Here is a 21,354-nt window from a genome sequence, read left to right as displayed (position 1 = left end):
TATCTCAATGTAATAAAATCCGTTGTGCAGATTCTTTAATTGCAATATTCACCGTGCAGAGAATTCTTTGGATTTTAGACGAGGCTTCAATTCTTCGTCATTTTTCAATCGCAAGGATCATTTAACATCGCGTGTCCAATGATATAAGGCCGTTACGTCTACATGACGAGAAGGGCGATTTCTAATGGTAAAAAAGTCATATAATTTGTTTTTTTCTTCTCCGCCTTGTGGTATTCGACATTAAAATACTGGAATTACACGGATACATTGTAATTAGTCGAAAAAAGAGATGAAGGTAAAGGACGGTGCGTTTATTGATGGATACAGCTTTAACCTTTGAGCTAATCAACTTTTTTACACAGACTCGACGGTCTTAAGGTCACACATTTAGCGGATACGGTCTTTCAGAACAATCTCCTTCTCTCTTACACAGTTCGTGACGTTGAAAAGTCGGATGCTTGCCGGATTTGCGATTCGCGTTATTTCTTACCGTATAAAAACCAAAGATCACAATCGCTGATCGTTTAAAACGACATCGCAACAGAATTTCCGCAATCTTAACATCGATCGTACTTTCATGTTTTTTGCAAGAATACGAAAAAAGTAAATATCTTTGACGTTTTATACGACTTCGCGTAGCATCGGACACATCGGGTCTCTGATATAGGAGAGAAAAAAAAAAATGCTGTACATACTTCACACCCGAGTGCAGAGTAATGCAAACGTCTCAGAACTCACCCAGCTTTCCGTCTTGAACGATACGCCGTGCGACAAGTTTAACACGAAACGCACCACGAGCAAATTTATATCAGTAGGCAAAAAAAAAAAAAGAGAAAGAAAATCGAATTAAAAAATAAGAATAAATATAAAATAGGTATTCGATCGGGCGAGGGCGATGCGCGTACCTGTGTAGGAAGCCCACGCACCGGCTTCCGTTCTCGTCGACTCTGCATCACCGGGGACGAAGAGTGAGCCGCATCCAGGCGATGTGTAACGTCGTTGTCGCGCGTCCCACGTGTAAGAACGCAGAAACGGCCAGGCGTTTCACGGCTGGGACTTATAATGATTCTCCGGCGGAGTCTCGCCGAGACGACTCTCGGCGACGGAGATGGCAATTACAGTGGCAAGAGATCATAGATAAACAACCATACCGCCGCTATATCTATTTAAGCGTCCGAGCGCGGCAGAATCCTCCGTGAGAACCGCATCCTCGCGAGTTCCTTACTTGAGAATGATAGGTACCCCTCATTGATGAAAATTGATGTGGAAATCCTTTTACCATGGTGGCCACTCAATTCCGCTCACGGAATTCCCTGACTAAAATCATTATTTTTCCCTCACATTTTGACGCACAATTTGTGCAGAAATCACTAAAAACTATGGTAACCTGGGTAAAGTTATAAAATTTTTTTTAAAAGTTGTTTAGTTCGTTCATTATGATTTTTGAAACTTGACCAAAAATGAAAATTTCCATTTCCGTGGTCTTGTTAAGTATATATTTAAGAGGGGGCTCCAAGAAGCGAAATATTTTTAGAGCTATTATTTGAACATTTATGCTGTTTGAAATGAAAATCGAGGTTCTAAGAATTATGACTAATTAACGAATGTCTAACTTTTTGAAAAATAAACTTAAAAATTTTTTTCCAACGGGACATTTTTCTATCAAGTGTTAAGAATACACCACGATTTATCCAAATTTTTAAATTGATATTTAATACAGCAAAACAATTATTTTGTGTAACAGTTGCGCAGAGCGCTATGTTCAGCGTTAAATTAAAATTACTAATACCGAAGATAGAATTACGGGTGCTCGTACTTTTTTATTAGAAACTTCCTCCTCTTTAAGAATCTTTTTAAAATTTTCGCTAGCGCTCTTACTTTTTGAGTTATTGCCAAAAAACTGAGACTTCGTTTTTTTTTTTTTTTTTGTTTGTTTTTTAATAACAACAATTGCAACTTTTATCGGCAGGGAAAATGAAAAAAACTTCTTTCTTAGAATCGCATTTCGAATCGAATGAACGGTCGCTCATACTTTTAGGAGCCTTGGAACAATTTTTCGCAGGAATCACACTCGTGGACTAGACTATTAGGCGTCGGTGAACGTGCGTCTCCACATGCAGTGACGGCCATATATAAGTCACACCGATGTCTGCTCGTTCTACTGAATTCACGTGACAATCAACAACTAGGAGTCACGTGAAGTCACGCGAACTTACTCGAAGTCACTCGTAGTAACTTGAATTTGTTTAAAATCACGCGAAGTTACTCGAATTCACCTAGAAATTTATTTAAAGTTCACGAATTCGTTTGAAGTGACGTTAATTTGAAGTTATTTGAATTCACCTAAGGTTACTTAAAGTCTCTTGAAGTCACTCGAAGTAACTCAAATTTATTCAAAGTCACTTGAACTCGCGTGAATTCACTCGAGGTCACGAAGAAACTCGAAATAACGTTACGCCTTGTAAAGTGAGTTGAAGTCATAAAGTCTTTTCAAGTCTTAAGGTTCCGAAAGCAGGTGCATCTATACCCAACTTCAAGAGTACTTGTATCGTCTCGATGTAAATTGAGACGGCTAATTGATAGAAACCTTTATCGATCTAATTAGACCAGATGACGTCTACTGCAATAAACATTTTTTGGCAGCTAAAATTATTTACCGACGAAATTTCCGCAAAACGCACAACGTCCTGCTCTAGTAAAAAGCCTCCGTAGTGAGAATTTCAAAAATTTTCCACGATTGAAGGACGAATTACCTTGTCGTAACGAAAGGTTGTAGTAAAAATCATTATTTCCTAAATACGAGTATATGTTACCTCACCGTATCACAGTTTACTGTATTTCGGACAGTAGAAAACCTGAAGTTTGGCCGAAATAACGGTGTTTCCAAAACGTTTCATCGTTTAACAGTAACGCTGTGAACCTCGACCTCGTAGAAAGTCTTCACGAAAGCTTGACTCAAAGTTTCAAGTTTCGGGTTCATCAAATTCTGAGAGTAAAAGACAGTGATTCAATAAAACTGGTGACCAAAATTTTCTGGAGAATGTCGGGATCATCTTCTTCGCGGGCTTCCGTAACACAAAAGCCTCCTTGAATCAGTCGTGATCGGTACAACAATGCGAACGGGTCGACGCGACGACAAACAATCCCAGAGTGGGTACTTTATATACCATTTCATTGTCGGAATGCGACGATGCATGGGGACGGCCTGTAACGCTAACCCAAATTTTAACAATTCCATTTCAAGTCAGGCCTTTTTCGCACGCTGAGTATACGCGTCCGCTCAAGCCTTCGAAGGAAAAATTGAACCACATTTGAATACAGTTATACCAATTATTCAGTACCTACACATACGAAATTCCAAGAGAAACTTGTTTCCTGTACTTTGTCACAATGGCTCCATGATTTACTTCCTCGCTCGAAACAAGTCAACAATTATTTCGAACGATGTATAAAGCCAAGCAGAGGGTCGATTATCTATGGCTTTACTTATTCTCATCGGTATTCGTCTTAAACAAATGCAGGCCATTTGTTCATCAGCTTCAACATATTGCAAACAATCAAAATGGACAGTTATCTTTCGACATGAATCGGGATTTCCCACTTAAATGTCCGTCGCGTGAAAGTAGTTTGAAAAGCCAAACACAGGCAACCGATTCGTGCCATTGTCGCCTGACTCCTTGGAAGAATGACATTGTACGTATGTTAATTATCAATCGACGTACGGTTACAAAAGTAACGATTTTTGGAATACCTTGGTGCAGCGGTAAAGTACCGAATGTACCGTCTGTTGACGAACGTTGGCGGCTTGGTGCGGCAGTAACGATATCCTTTGACTTTCTCTTCGGTCCAGAAGTCAAATTCTGTCGAACACCGCGCCTCGGCGCACAATGTATATCCATCGAACGAAAAACTGGGCCGTGGCTAACGCGAGCGAATCGCTATTTTTCGTTTTATCAATTCTTCGATCCTCTCGCCGTCTCCCTCTCTCCCTCTCTCCCTCTCTATTTCTCTCTCGTTTCGAACGGTACACGAGTCGGAGCCGGCCTTTAATACCCAAGGTGGAAACACATTGGTGCGTTACCAATCGATGCGCGAGTATTGCCACGAGCATCGCGGCTGGTGTATATCGGTATACGTATCTGCCTGACTCAACGCGCGATGGATTTATTGCCGATTTCGGCAGCCGCGACTAATGGCCGTAAAGACACGCCGTAAAATATCGGTCAATCAACGGCTGGGTACCTTCGGGGGACTTTTTTCACCTCACTTTTCTTCTCTTTTTGCACCGAAAGTCATTGACCATTGCGGCATATTTGCGACGGACAAAAGAGACGAGGAAGAAAAATTAGGAACGTAGAAGAATTTCTAACGCAACGCAAAGAAATTTTAAACCATAGGCGTACGTGTTGTACGGCAAATAGTCGCCGTATGACGGTGAATAATGAAACACCGGTGGCTGAAGCGAGCAGGACGTTGACTCTTGATACTTTCGCCACTTTCATGTGGAGCGGAGAACATATAATTCATCCAGATTGTCCCATGCATGGAATTAACGCTCGGGCCGCGTGTAACGTATGCGGATCATGTGAACGCGTATGAAAAGTCAGGACTATACCAACAGAATGTGCAATTTTGCGGAAAATGGGTTACAAGCCGAACAAACCGAACCGTATATGTTATAATTGTATTACTAATTTGCATACAATTGCGAGACGCTTCGTTGGCTCTTTTTTATAGTTTGAGGGAAAACTTGCGGGTAAATATTATATATTCGTTTTAACAAAGGGCAAATTAGTTTCAGTATATTATATGCTAGAATTTTGAAATATCTAAGGCGTGTGATGTGAACTAGACGTATGATTTTTTTTTTTTTTTTTTTTAGCTGCCGAAACAAGGTGTTATTTTTTACTTCGGTAACGTTTTTCTTTCGATGTTCTACTGTTAAACTAATTCGGATACGAATATTATCGTCTCCATGACTGTGAAACAAGGAGAATACGATTAGCTTAAAAATCAACGTGTAAATTGCACACGAGGAGATGAAAATCTTTCGGTACCGTCATTTTGAATTGGAATCGTTTAACTGCGGTTACGAAAAAATTTGATCAGTTTGGCATCGGCTGACATAATTTTTCATTTTTCGTCCGCCTACGTTGGGGACAATCCGCCGATATTCGAAGCCCCGTAATGAAATAAAATCAAACTTGGCATACTGGGTGAACGGTCAAAGGACCCTGCCGAACAAATCAGTATACAATTCTCAAAGATCGACGCGATATAGAATTTATATTCATAGAATTATAAATTCTTTGATTTAGTTAGGAAATGTTAATTTTTATATTGTAGATCAATCGTTTCTCATACGTCCACTTTACTTGTCGTATCTTAAAATAGCTATGTCAATATTGTCGTAAACTATGATCAGTTGTTCGAACTTTTCTTTCTTTCAATGGGTAAATTCTCAAAGTTTGCTGAAAATTTTCGACTCCTCGAGTGGTAATTTTCAATGCAATTTTCACCGACAGATAAATTACGTATTATGAAATGAATTTTGACTAATAAAAAATCACTTTCATTGACACGGAATATCGTTTGAATCGATTATAAATTGACGTTTTAGTTGCGTAGATTCCGTCAGGTATATCAACAGTGAAATCAACGTTTAATAACATTCTCGTCAATTTCAAGATTCTTTGTCTGTAATACACGTTTTATTTTTCAACGATAAGCATCTGCACGACCGTGCATTGAATTAACATAAATCTGTAAGCGAACCTTGAAAAGTTCCTCGGTGACATTCAAAACATGTTAAAATTGATATTTCAATGACTCAAGTTTAATCAGCATCAGTAAATCAAGTTGCGTTCAGCGATTTCGCTCGATTTCTGAAGAAGAAATACAAAAAAAAAGAAAATAATGAAGAAATTTTTATATCGGTTTTCATCATAAGAAGTCATTGTTCAAATTATACAAATTTTACAAAACTCTTTTACTTGTACAAAAAATTCCAATCTCGTTCTGTCGCGTAAGTCTTGTAAGAATCCCTCCTTTTTATAAGAATATTATACGTGCAGTAGAAAAAAGCGATATAACAGGGACAATTGAATTTTTACTCGCACTTGACTTTGTTAAAAGAAATGTAGCGTCAGTGTCCAGATTCGTCAATTCAATGTAAAGATACAAATTATCTCAGCCAAATTGAACCAAATTTTTTCCAGGACTTTGTAATACGGATTTTCACTTGTTATATGATATTTCTAACAACTTTATCACCACTTTCCGGTGCATAGTTACAACTTACAATCACTCGTTATTAGCCCCGGATTATTCGAACTGAATTCCGTACAGTCACGAGTAAATCAATTGTTCGGTTGGGTAAATTTTCTCGCTTGATTATCTGACTGCGATGTTTTCCTTGAAATTTATTTATACTTATTTCAGCCCTCGTGTTACGCAAGCGTAATGGAAGTTGCCTCGATCAGAGTTTGATACTCATGGCGATACTTTGCGCATACCTTTGTACGTAAAATTGCTTACGGAAAATGGGCCCCTGGGCAGAATCGTCGTAACTGGTTGGTTGTAAGTAACGGGTCATCCCGGCTCGAAGCCCGCGGTTCGTGATGCAGCCTGCGTCTCGATCCTTCTTGATTGTATTATTTATACGTTCACCTCGGTTGCCGATCGAGCAATGCGGTGAATGAATGTGGGTCAGGTTTACCCTGGCAAAATAAAGACACGTATGTGAAAAAATAACGACGCATCTGTTTGTCCAACTCGGATAAGAAAAAGGGGAGGGAGAGAGAGATTGAGAGATGAAAAAAGAGATAAGACGACTAAATGAATCTCGGAATCTCGGACGGATAGACGAATCGATGAAACATTCAAATGATCGTGTTTATCGACTTGAATTATCATTATTATTATTAATAAGGTTATAATTAAGATCGTTGTCGTCGTTTCAGACAACGTTTTTTTTTTTTTTTCTCAATTTAAATTTCAGAAAATATTTTACGATACCTGATACCACCTATTAACGACACTTTCAATCTAATTTGAAAATATCTTTTGGACGACCGAGTCCAAAATTTAATCGCTGTCTTCGATATTTCTAATGTGTATTGAATTTAGGATATAATCATTTTTTAATGGTTTGAAAAATTTTCGTCGTTCGCATAATCCTTGTTTCTTAAGTAAAATTTCTACTTTCCATTCGCACGGTAATGCTGGATCGCTTGTGCCGAATGTCGCGGATAAATTCGTGGTCACCTGTTTCCAAATTTGATGTCTCATTATTCGCAATCGTGAGTTTCTGTGGTTAAATAAAAAAAAAAAATAAAAAAGAAAAAAAATTTTACACGCTGTATACACATCACGATTATGTTTTACGATAATTGTATACATACCACATATCTGAGGAATTGTATTTCCTTGTTTTGGAAAGAGAAGGAAAAAAAAAATTGGAAAGCGTTACTCAGTCACGTATGAAAAAGTTATTCAATCAGTTCGTATATTATAATTATGGTAGAATTGATGAGGGAAATCTCTAGATATTTATAATAGGGTACACCATGAGAATAAAAAATTTAGTATACCAAAAATACCTACTAGATTCACTTCTTTATAGACTGTAACGCTCGCATAGATTTCTCGAAATAACTTTGATCGATTACATCAAACTTTTCCATCATCATCAGCTGACGACTTCTAAAATCTGAATAAACATATGGAAAAAAGTTACGCGAATATACATTTGCATTACTCAACTCTGTTAATCGACAAGTTTGAAAGTTATCGACGATACGTTTAATAAATTCCAGCCGATTCTTTTTCCCCGCGGATAAACCAGCGGGCGAGCGTAACAACCCGGGAAAAAAAAATTAAACGGGATAAATGTATTGAATTTCAAGTTCTTATTCGCATAATAATTACTAAATCGGCAAATCGATGAATTTCACCAGGAAATATAATAATTTCCGCCTTCCGACAGTAACTTTTCTGAAAAATCCTACACGGTGAAGGTTTTCGTATCGTCGTGCGCAAATTAGTAGATATAGCAAGAAATAAATTGAAAAAAAAAAGGAAATAAAGCAAAGTAGAAAAGAGACGGATTAGCGAATAACAAGTTTTTCTACGCCCGTGCGGCTCGCAAATTAGCACTCATGTCGCGATAATTAGAGAGGGCAAAAGGTCTCAGCTCGTATTTTCGCGTTAGATATTAGACAGAGAGACACGGCGTAAAGAAAAATTGGAAAAAATTCCGTTTAAACCCGATCGTGAAACCATCGGGACGTCGCGTTTCAGGTGAAATCAAAAGTACGTACGTACGTACTTATCTACGCGTGTGTAACAAGTTGCACAACATTGCCCATACCGGGCATAATCTCACCGCTGCTCTTGAAGTTCGTCACGATATTTGCATACCGATCTCTCGTTTAGCCGATTGGCCATCGGCCGAGTCTTCCTCCGTGCACTTGGCACTGATCTGACAGGCTAGTTTCTGCAGCGTGCAAAATACTTTTGGCTTACGTAATTTTCACCGTGTATAGTGAGGTAGACTTCTTTTCGTTCGTACGAGAAAACCAATTCATCTAACGAAGAAATTTTCGTCGCGACTTACGTCTTCGGTATTATATAATGATCTATAGACTTCGTGTGTACGAAAATAAAAATGCAAACAACGGGAATAAAATATGGAGATTCATAAAAGCGAAATTACCGCCGAAGAGAAATAAAGCAAAAAGTGTAAGACGCAAATTCCGACGTACAATGTATCGAGGTATCGAGGAGTAAAGCTCGCTGCTTGTAATTAGTATCAACGACCAATAATTCATCATCGCATGTAACTCGACAGGTGGTTCTTCTTCTTCCTCTTCTTCGTGCAGTTACATATATATATACATATATAATATATATATATAAACATATACGTAACTACGTTCGTATTATAAGGCAACCGTTGATCACGAGCCTTGAACCCTGCAGCAAACTCAATCCGTGTGCATGTGGCGCAAGTTTCTCAAGAGAAGCTTCGAGGCATTGGCGTTACACGTGGAGCCTCGGGCTTTTCACACAGCCGTTTTTTATCTGTACTTAATTTCTGCCAAAAGGTTCTTCGCTAGTGACGCTGTTACGAATGTAAAATTACCGCGATTAGCGATAATTTGATACTAATTTACACAAAAATTTTTCATCAAAAAATTATTCATTTAAACGTATTGCTGATACAGTCAGGAGGCTAAAGTTAATTACGTCACTATTAGCGAAATAACTATTGGTTCGTATTAAATATGGTAGAGGTTTCTTGTCCGAGAAAAAAAAAAAAAAACAGAAACAACCGAGTGAACAATTGAAACTAGTTTAGCTTCTTCAAAACCGGTAAATCCTGAACTGAACTTTTGTTCTTAATTGCAAAAATTACGTTTTCCAGACAACAATAACGATGTCTGAATAGATCCGTATTATATCTTTGCGTATATATATTTGAAAAATATGCGCTAATAAATTGTACGCATGATCAATCGATCTTTCTCAACTTGAATGCGATTGTGTCTTGTTTATAACGCATATATTTACTCCTTCCTTATAACGCGGTACGCGGTATAATAGGTGTAACATACCTTACATAATGCGAAGTCACGTGTCGCGTAAGTCAAGTATTGGTTGAATATTTTTTACGTCTAATCCTGTCACGGAGTGGAGAAAAAAAAGTAGGCAAAGAAGCAACAAACAATGGGCGGAAAGTATCGTTCACCAGTTGCATCTTGTCTATGTCAATGCAATGCGCGTCTGTTTTTTCGTTCGATGTCTTGGACTTGATACGCAAGAAGGCACACCTTCAATCCGTACGTCATATTACGAGAAATATTGTAAGCAAGCTCCACGCTCGAGTAATTTGACCTCTCATGCGATGGTCAACAATCGCCATCCGCGAACATGGAAATGGCGATAACGTATCCGATGTTAGAAAATGAATAAGGAATCCCGTATTCATGGAATTCGAAAGGAAATATTACAGGAAAATTACCCACGAAAGTGTCGAACTCAAATTTACTCCGACAATTCCGCAGTGTACACCGTGCGTGATTATTTACAGATGTACAGAGAGATATTTCTAGTTGTGTGTGCTTACTCTTGCAAAGTCTTCAAGACGATGCCCAACCGAGTGAAACGTAACCTTACGTTGACGCATCATTAACGCAAAAAAAAAAAAAAAAACTACTTGTAACGCCATTCCATATTCTAAATTCTACATACCATAACATCCTCTTGACTATACATTTTTTACCATGATCGAAAAATATATTTCTGGGTATGAAATGAGAGTCAGTCTTGCAGCGGTAATCGGAATATCTAGTACGTCTAGTAAACAATCATTTTTGATTACCGTCACTCGTAATATATTTCAGTAAGTTGATGTCAAGGCCCTTTTCGACTGAAAATGAAATATTCGATATGGAAGTAACCAGAAAATGTAGTACTGCCAACTATAATTCCGAGTACCACATTTTCCTGCATTTTAACGACACCCGTTTCGCTTTTTTTCGAATTTTTCAGCACAACTGTATTTTTTCCATCATATTGTTATAGTCTGTATCGACTGGCCTGTAAGTTTTACCCACGCGTTCTTGTACCCGTGATGTACGCGCAGTAAACTTACACGCCGCTACGGCAGAACCGCGCGTTTCCCACTTCCGGTTGAAGTGTAGAAACACAGAGACCAACGGACCGATAGTGCTTCTGAAACTGGCACGATAACGCCTCTGCGCATAGGCATTAAAAGGGATGTGGTTGCGAGTCTGCGGCGATTCGTTTTACGCTGTAAATCGTTTCAAACAACCTTTCTGTATAATTCCCATCAGGCGTGACTGTACGTTGGGGTGTGTAAGATAACAAAAAAAAAACAACATTTTTTCTATGCCTGAATGAAACTTTCGACCCTGTGTTCGAGAAAAAAAAATCTCTGACACACCCTATCGCACATGTTACATGCAACTAAGCGTATAAAAATTTTCTCGAAAATCAAGCAGCTTCTTCGATTTCTCATTACGTTTTTCTTTCCTTTCAGATATCAGGAAAAACGATTCGGTAAAGACGTTTTCGGTGGTTCTTCGAACGCAGACAAATCCCAGAGGACTTGAGGAAGAGCTGTAAGGTGAGCCGGCGAGTTTGGCCGAGGATCGAAAGGAAGAATCTGAATCCGTCCGTGATCGAGGATAAATATCTCCGGTAAATTGGATCCTGTGCGTGTGCGCGCGTGTTTGTGTTATTTTGCGCGAGTGTGAGGATAGAGCGGAGTCTCTAAAATGTAAGGCAACGACGAGGAAGAAACGCGAGGTTATCGACCAAGTCGCAAGGCACGGCTTGTAGAAAGGAATACATCGAAGAAGAATAAAAAACAAAAAGAGGACAACTTGCAACGCTTGGAGGAGCTGCACCGAAGCAACGAGGAATCGTCGAGGGATTATTTTTCCGTCATGAAAATGATGAGCGACGTGGTCGCCGTTAACGTCGACGACGGATCACCGATTAACTCGTCGGCGTCGGCCTCGAGCAGCAAGGAATTCAGGGAACGTACCTTGAGGTCCCTGAAAAAGGGATTGGGCCGATTGTGGAGGAGGCACAGGGGCAATGCATCCATCACCGAGTACGACCCGAGCTACAAAGTCGCCTATCTTGGCAACGTGCTTACGGGATGGGCCAAAGGTCAGTTTTTAAATATACGCTTGACGCGTTTATTCTTGAAATCAGGCGGAGGGAAATTCTTATCAATCGTAACCCAAGCGAGCAGATAAAACCAACGACTCGACGAACTCGAATATATGTAATCGCATCCGCACTCAGAACTTTGGGGTAAAAGTCGAACAACACTTTCTCAGTTTACCGATTCTTCGAGACTTCAAGACAATGTTTTGTCAAATCGTAAGGCTTGTGGGAACCTGGTTAGCGGGTAAAACGAGTCCGCGAACGTTGGAATCGGATCAAAACCACCTGGAGTCTGATTATTTTTCACGTTTCTAACTGTGGAAACTTTTATCGAGTTCTTGACGTCTCGGTTTGTATTGTTTGAATTCACTCGGACAGAGTTCTATCGGAAAGTAAGAATGTTGTTTCATTCGTATTTACTGGCACTGACGCGAATAAGATTGTCCGAATTTTTTTTAATTCTCTCTTTTTTTTTCCTTCTTTTCCTGACCTGCGATTCAAACGGTCCGGCACATCTGTGATTAATTCCCAGACGATGGAATTGTTTTCACGAAATTGGCACCTCCTGCTATCGAAGAATTCGAATGCTACCGATGACGGGTATCAAACCACTTTCGTCAACACTGACATTCTGGAAGTGTACGAAACTCGCGGTTTGATTAAAGCGACGCTGTCTCAAGTTCCGAGGTTCGGAGCGTTAATGGTGTCGTGAATCTTTCGGTGTAATTAAATTCCCTTGAAACGGTCATCTTAATCAGGTCTAATAAAGCTGCCAGGTACGAGGTCGCAAAGTATTCTTCCGCAATAAATCGTGTCTGGCACATTTTGTACTCCATCGCTTGCAGTCGAGGCGTTCAATTCTTATACTCTGGTTTTAGTTACACTACAAATACGTACGGAGGAAATAAAGAAACATTTTCATTGACTTGCAGAAAAGACTGGAACGAATTTCGCTTTAGACTTGTCAGCTGTGTTCGGGCGTAAACGAGCAAAGGGATCTTTCGAAGGTTGCGGATGGCGCTCGAGTGTTCGATGCCTTAAATGTGAATGAAACGAAGTGTGACTGAATTTCCCTTTATTTTTCTACAACGATGCAAAAGCGTGCATGGAGATCGTTTGCGGTGTTTGCTTTTCGTGTATGTAATATACAGATTATTCAAGAGACTTATCCGCTTTGTTTTTTAGATTAGTTCAAAGTGAGTTGAATAAACGAAGGAAGTGAGTGTGACGTTTTTTTTATCTCTCATTGTAAATCTCTCTTTGTCTCTCTCTCACTCTCTCTCTGCTAATTCTGCACGCAAAGTTTATTACACAATAACAATTTACAAGAGGAAACGCGACGATGGAAAATTCCCGCGTTTATTTATAATTACATTATACGTAGAATCGTTGTCTCCGTTTCAATTGTTTATCATTTTCCGGCTATAAATACTCTGGAATGCATCGCAATCCATCCACATTAAAATGTACGACGTAGTTTATAATTAGATGCGTAAGCAGGGAAATTTTATAATTTCAAAAGCACAAGACGCGTAATAATTCTAGCTTACAATCAGATCAGTTCTAGGAAACTCTGCTCAAATTGTCGTCGATACGGACATAAATTGTAAAAAAGGCTTGCGCCCAATATTGTCACGAAACATCATGCTCGCGAAGAATCGCAACTCAATTATTCTTTCTAAAAAATATTCCACTCGACGCAGTAGCTAAACAAAAAAAAAAAGTTCCGGAGTAGCTGAATTCGAACGAGTGGAATCGTTCAAATTACTTCGCGCGTTTATTATACCTCTATAAAATAGATGATCAGACGTTGAGCTGCGATACCTTGCGAATAAATTCCAACGGGTAAGGCAGACGTTGATTAATTCGGCTCGAATGGAATGCCTCGCCTTTTGCATCGCATTGTAGCACGCGGACGCGATTTCATTAGCATCGTGTCATAGACGGTTGGACAGTTAAGATAATAAATATTAATAATGAAGAGCGACCCTCAGGTTTTATCATTGAATTCTTGTTACCTAGGTACGTATTTGAGACAAGACTGCAGCAGGCGTTAAACCCTATAAATCCAGCCACCGAATCGGACTCACTGGCAGAAAATTGCGCAGAGTTACGAGACGAGAGAGAAGGAAAAAAAAATTAGAAAAATTGTCGGTGCGATGAAAAAGAGAAGAAGAAAGAGAAAAAAATAAAAATAAAGGAAACTCGACGAGGTAAATGTAATGTACGCGGAAAGAAACTGGGCTGCTTTGGACTTGGAAGAGGCTGGTAGCTGACACAGTGCGCGACGCTAGTTTAATGTCACCTCTTGAACTTGGACGAGTTTAATTTGCATACAACTAGAATAAAAGAGGTATACTTGTACGCAGAGACGCGTATTCGTACGACCGCAGGCGAAACCGGCCTAACGGGGGTTGCGAAAAGGAGAAGAAGTGTAAAAATGACGAGGGAAAGAAATCTTATAAATTGAAGAAATTTTTATGAAAATAAAAACAAGCTCTTATTCAAATCGTGTAACGCAAACACCGTTCAACCATATTTATTGCTTGTACACAGCTCGCTGGTCCGACGCGTTAATTCGCGGAGTATGTGTAAAAAAATTCACGAGTAACAATTATGACGGGATTATTATTTTGCGCGCAAAAAATTGTTGATGAGATTATTAAAGAGCACGGTAGGCGCAATGCGTGGATGAAATATATATATATACACTATACGTTTGCACACGTATGCGTATATATATATGCACATATTATACACATATATATTATATGCCGCGGTTTATTTTTCACCGTTTCTTTGCACTCTTGTCAGCTCTCTTTTCCAAGTATTATTATACGACGATGATGGCGATGATTGTCCCGCAGCTGTATCGCAGCTTCATTTATCTAAATCGCATGTGTATAATTTACTCGAGCTGGGCGGGGATTTATATAGTACGTGTCGTCTAAAAGGCAACGCGACGAATGCAGATTTCCGCGGATATTTCTGCACACCACGTGTTTATTCCCATGGATTTTTCACGCGCGTGTGATCTCGGCACGTGATTATTATAAATACACCTCTTACAGACACGCATAATATGTATATATATACATTTATATCTGTCTCGATTTATTTAATTCTCTTCACCAGTGATAAGATATATCGGATAAACGGCCACGTTATATTATAAATATCGAAGATCTTTCAAGAAAGTGATTTTTATTACCTTATGGTAAATATATCTGTGTGTCCGCGCGTATTTCTGTACGTATACAATATTGTACCCTGTGTCTATTTTATGCCTTGCATACCTTATACACAAGTGGAAACTTTCCAATACATGCAAACATGTTCCGATGTTGGAACATTTTGTCGACTGAATAAAGGGGGGCGGGGGGCAGAAATCGACGTTGAATTGATAATTAACGCGGTAATCAAGCGCTTTGTCGATAATTGACAGGCTGAGCACGTGGATTAATTCCTATTCAGGCCGGAAGTGCGCGCTGGTGGAAAACCGTTCATGCAGTAATTTGTTGTACATATATACAAGTTAACAATTGGCATTATCTTGGCTTCAAATCTCTGCATAATAATTTCTGACGATTCATTGTATCGTGCAGGCATTCCGCATCGTTCGTTTACAATTTCAATCTGGCTAAAGACTTCTTTTTTTTTTTTGAAAAACAAGATATCACTCCGTTAGCACTATTCTAAAACATTTCATTCCGTGGGTGAAAATGATTCTAACCGTAGAAATGTTTTTCCAGCAAAATTTATTTGATTTGATCGAATGTACGATTTTAATATTTTATTAACGAAACTGAGAATGACGATAATAATGATCAAAACACTAGAGGTATTTTCATAATTTTACGAATCCCGTCGTGTACGCAGCGCACAATCAACTTGCGCGTAATTTTATAGTGTGCTTTCATCAAATTATCGTATCTCGATCTAACAGGAAGAGAGATTATAAATTAAGTGTGTGCGCGATCAGATCATTTGTCAATTTTAAATTAATTTTTTTCGTTTATTGTTGGTTTAATTGTATTTTTCTTTTGAACCAGTTTGCTGTGATATAAAACATGTGATTTGGATTAATTGAAAACTTTTTTCCTACATACATATGTACGCATAAATTATACCGTAAAAAAATACGCGGTTACGTCAAGAACATTTTTTTCATCCTACTGTGGTTTCTTTTTTACAGACCTGATGTATCTGCACGCTATAAGATCTCGGCATACATGTTCTCAAGCTTAATTATAAAAAAGAAGCTAACACACGCGAGAAAACAAAATACTAAAAGTGTAAAACCACAAGAAAAAAGGAACTGTTGGCATATCGTAAAATTTACGAGCAACGCTGATATATTATTTGTCACCGCGAATAAAAATGAGCATATAAAGTATCATCAACGATCATTAGAAATATTTGTAATTTTCAAATGTAAGCAAATTTTCAATGCATGAAAGGATTTTTGCTTTTGCAATTTTGATGCAATTTGTTGATCACGGTACAAAGTTTATTGAATATTTTTGGAATTACAGTGGGTATTTTCACTATTTGTTCTTGGCTAGCGCCTTGCGTTAAGTCTATGTTTTTAGTTCATTCATTTTTTTTTCAGTTGAATAAGGCATTAACGTGAACTTATTGTTCCATCAAAATCAAATTATCGCAATAATTGAAAAAAAAAAATATGCATACATATCACACGAATGACTGTAACAGATATTCTAGTTACAGTTAGCAGAATTGATTTTCATTGAGTATGTAGCACTGTTTTTCGGTCACGATAAAAAATGGAATGGTCAAGAATCGTACAGTAACCAGAACTGTACGGAAATTTCTGTCGGTGTGGATGATGATCGGATGCTAGTTGGTACGAATAAAAGAGACGTCAGGTCGCATTCTTACGTTTCTTGGCAATAGACGTAAAAACTGAATTAAATTTTTAACATTGGTTTTAAAATCGAGGACGTGGCCAAAGCGCTGCGGCGACTTGCCGCTTCGGGCATGAGTTCACATTCACCGGTATCCGATGATAAAACCTGTACTCATACGGTCAAGAAGCGAAAGAGACGAAAAATAATTAAAAAAGTAAAAATCAATTTCAGTAAATCAACCGTCGATCGCTGATCTTGTCTCGGAATATAAATAGTACTGCTAGTCAAAAGGCCAAATTGTCTGCAGCGCGTTCACTAAAACTTTGACGTCATTTTCGAGCATAATCTGCCCGATTAGTGTTCGGGTTCGTTATAACGATAAGTTGAGGAAAAAATAAAATAAAATATGTATGAAAAAAGTATTCCTCAAATCTGGAACTCTGACATTCAACGCAAATTCCTTTTGCAACTCAATTGAGAGATTCTCCATGTATTTTGTTGTGTTATTTATCGTACGGATTATTCTCGACTTAATACGTCAAGGTGGTTTTCTTTTGTTTAACTCGGCTGATTTTAAACGACCTCATACGAATTTCGCAGTCTTACACCACGCAACTGATTATATCTATATGTATATGTATACAAATTGAAAGCCATCAATATTCGCCATTTGTCTACAGTGGTGCGAATCGGTAAAACCGCTACGCGTTGAGAATAACAATTTGGCGCTGGGGAAAAATATTAATCGTGGACGGAAGAAATGTAATTTCCAAGAGAAAAGCAGAATTGAAACTATCTCACGCATTCGATGTTGATTGATAAAAAAAAACAAAAAATATATATATATATATATCGTTAAAGTTACCGTTCGTCGTTAATGATCCTTAACTAATTTCATCTCTCAGCATAACTTCCAGATAAATCTGAGTAATGAAATTTATTTCAGTGCAAATGCACACTGACTTGCCTCGAGTTTTCACGGACGTTGCGTCGCCCGGCGGTCGGAAAAATAAAGAATCGTGGGACTATAAAAACGTAGAGGTGAAAAATTCCCGATCACCCACCGACTGGTACGCAGTCAAAGGCGTTGCCCAAGGGATCTCCTGCTTTCTCCGCGCATACCTGCACGGCATACCGTCGAGGATATACAGTCGCTTCCGTAGCTCGATGCCGGAGCAAATGTTGGAAGGGTACAGGAAATTACACAGTAGGTACCCATCGGCATCGAGGTCTGCCATAGCTGCCAATGCCGAGGCGAGGCGAAGCGAAGCGAAAGAGCGCGGCTCGTGCGGTACAGTTGCTTTTGCCGTTTGTCATTATAACGCTGAGGTTCCTTTAATCAGACCCGCCGTTATGGTTTTCGAAAGGGTCAACCCTTGATTAACACCCTGGGGTACAACCGACCCCCACGTATTTTCTTCGTTAATTTAAAGTACCTGCATGTAATGGCGCCATCTGCCACTTTCATATTTTGTTATATAACCTGTATAGTTTCAAAAAGTAACCCTTCAAGAGCTTCGAAAAAAATTTTCTAATCAAAATATGTAACAACTAATTTTTTATCACGATTTTTGTCGCTGGGGTACAAATGACCCCGGTGTGTCAAGCATGTGGTTCTACAGAAGTGTGTCGAACAAAGGTTAAACGCGATGTTCGAATCTGTTTAGAGAATATGTGAAGTTAGAGACGACGGATGAAATACGCGTATATTATGTAAATAGAAACTTTTACTATGACATTACAAATAAATGTATCTAATTACAGACTTTGTGTATTGTTTTATCGTAAATGCAATGCAAACAACGAATTTGTTACACTACTTTCGACATTTTCGTTCTGAACCAGAACCCAATATTGAGAAGTAACACATTCCCGTATAACTTGTAACGTTTGGAATAAAACGATTGTAGCAATCGTCGTAACAGCAATCGGTACGATAGACCAATTTGTAAGTTAAGTCACGTTTACGTGTCCGCTCGTTTTGATCGTTCGTTGATTCTACCGCCAAAGTACGCCATTTTTTGTCCAATCTGAACAGCCGATGAAGACAGGTCAACGACGAATTGTTCGAAATCTTGATCTTTGAAAGTGTCACTGATCAGCAGTCGTTCGTCAGGATTCATCTTCCGTTATTTTACTCTCCCATGTTTGAAATTTCGATATATCGGCCATTCCAAATACCGATCCTTCCAACTTTCAATCCCCACCGCCTTCGCCACTTGTCCTAGACTCACGACACCGACAATGCGCTTGACCCCTTGCCACGAGACTGGGTCAACGCACCGCGTGTTGGATCGATGGCCCGGCATGCCAGAGGACATGTGACGTTTGCACTTTGGTGTTGGGAGCAGTTGTGTGACTCGTTAATTAGCACGTGCTTTCGGAATTTGTTTTGGCGTTCCGTCGTTGAACCGACGTTTACCATTAACGGTGCGGGCCGTTGAAAATCGACGTTCGTATTTGCGCATTTTCGCTCCGACGGTAGCTGCTGGTGCAGCCGTCTTTGTCTGGACTCTGTTTGTTTATCTTCTTTTCAACTTTAAACAAGCCTTTCCAAGTTCAAGGCGTGGCGCGTGTAATACCTTCCAATAATAACACGTGTCGCTCGGCTCTTTAACCATCCGCTAGACTCTCGGGTGCAAGCTTACCGAAGCTTTCCGATATCTGATGTGTGAACTTGCGCGGAACCAGACCTTTCCACTTTCTATCCAGGCGCAGGTAAGCATGCCACGCTTAAAATTGTCACACACTCGAACATCTTCGGTCCTCGGAATGTGTTTTGTTAACTCTTTCATCGTCGCGTCTGATCGTTTCTGGTTTATTGTAACCTTTTGTACCTCGGGGCACCTTGACGAACAAAACACTTGGCTGAACACTTTCCGAGTTTCAAATACTGTTGTTACGGCTTAGCTGTTTTCATTATTTTCAACCTCGTTGCACATAACTAGTTACGACATTTAGAGCGTTGTGAATTGATCAGTTCGTGAGTGCCATAATTTGACGATTAGATGTCGAACAGAGAGCCGTAATTTGCTGTATTCAGTACGGAGTGTGTCGCGAATCTATGAAATGAAGAATAACAAGGGAGCAATTATGCCGAGTGAAGTAAACACGGCGAGACTGTTTGAGTTCCGATTACTCAAACTTCGATATTCGTTTGAAAAACACAAAAAGCATCGCAAATCGATGACGCGTGAGCATGTTTATCACAGAACGTTTAGTAGTCACGAGCAGCATTGAGTAGTGATTATCAATTCGTTCAGGAAGATGATCAGAACGATGAGAAAATTACTAGTATTCATAACTCATACGACTCTGCGTACGCGTCGCGCAATAATTCCTCTCGAAATTTTCAATAACATCGTGCAGATATGATCGGTATTTCAACAGATATAGAATCAGTTCATCACAGAGAGGGAGAGAGAAAAGGTGACTTGCGATCTCGATCAATCGGCTGCATGTGGAAATCGATCGATAATTGCGCATAAACATTTCCACGAAATGCCTACACGAACCGAAATCGTTGACTGCATTCCAATCTTTCGCATCGCAACATCGATCGATCTTAGTCGGACAGTTTTTGTTCTATCATTTCAGTCTTGTGATCAGAGAAAACGAAGTATCCGCAATTTTTATTACGATTTTTACAGGCACATACCTATATCTTCATTTGTACACGGACGGATGAATAATACAAGCTTCAAATGAGTTATGTAAGAGTGTTTATCTCCCGGTTGAATTAAATTATACGAAGAAAGTTACAGACCAGGCGATTCCAGGTTGAGAATTCACACTGCCGACCGACTGACCGTCCGTCTCAGATCAAAGTACTTGTCGGGCTGTTATTGCCTTTTTTTCACACTGCCTGAGAGCCTGCTGGATTTTACTCCCAATAAGGTAATCCGACGTAAAGGTACTCGTTCGCTTCTTGCTCAAGATGCCTGTGCAATCATCCCGAGCAGTGAATCTAATCGACCCCGTGATAATCGATCGTTCTTCAGTTTAGCCGGCAATGTTAACGTCACAAAAGATTTTGATATTTTTCCGTGACGCGGGTTATTTCTGGGTACAAATTGATCACGCCGCTATTTGGGTAACGGATATGACATGCAAAACTGTGTACAATCACCTGTCGCGTTAGAATATTCGGTGGTCACCGCTGGAGCGAAAACGCTGTAAGATTGGCTTAATCGCGATAAATCGGATTACGTATTGATCGCCGCATTTTGATTCAGCCGAGTCGGCAGGTATCGATTATTGCGAAATGACCGATGACTTACTTGTTAGTCGATTTCTGCATAGTCGGTAGCTTTGTTTTGTTTCGGCATTGTCACAGAGTTGAGAGATCGCGAGCTTTTCAGAAAAAAAAAAATAAAAAATTGTACGAAAACTGAAAAGCGTAACGCAGCACCGTTCACTGGGTGAAAAAAAATACCCATTGTTCGGAAATTGGTGAGGTTCTTTTTCCGAACCATCCACCAGACGGTGATAATTATTCGCTAAATTGAAAGGAACAATTTCGATCTGGTTAGCAAGATCTGCAAATAGAGAGGCGTCGTTGCATATTCGTCTACGTATCACACGCCTCGATTTCCGACGAGCAATTTTAGCCGGCGGCGAAATGTCGTTAAAATTCATCATCTACTTTCGTTATCTATAGGTTGTCTATCTCGGTTCGTTCAACTTTGAGAAAGTCAGACCAAAACGTTTCAATACGTTAAGTAGTGAGTAATTACGTGGCGGAGTGATTGCGGCATGTCATCATCGCCGTATATATTCG

At 39.4% G+C, this 21,354-nt stretch overlaps 1 protein-coding gene across 2 annotated transcripts in view; it reads left to right on the top strand.

Annotated features, from left to right (window-relative positions):
• The window catches only part of LOC124181460, a 66,742-nt gene that overhangs the window by 32,544 nt on the left and 12,844 nt on the right, over positions 1-21,354 (top strand). For both annotated transcript variants that reach the window (XM_046568062.1, XM_046568061.1), the window contains exon 2: positions 11,066-11,703. In XM_046568062.1, the coding sequence (XP_046424018.1) occupies positions 11,475-11,703 (229 nt within the window). In that variant the 5' untranslated portion in view covers positions 11,066-11,474. The remainder of the gene's footprint in view (positions 1-11,065; positions 11,704-21,354) is intronic.

This window comes from Neodiprion fabricii, chromosome 4 (assembly GCF_021155785.1).
Source record: "Neodiprion fabricii isolate iyNeoFabr1 chromosome 4, iyNeoFabr1.1, whole genome shotgun sequence".
Lineage (NCBI taxonomy): Eukaryota > Metazoa > Arthropoda > Insecta > Hymenoptera > Diprionidae > Neodiprion > Neodiprion fabricii.
The sequence above is the reverse complement of the archived record's forward strand: the minus strand, read 5'-3'. Positions and strand labels throughout refer to the sequence as shown.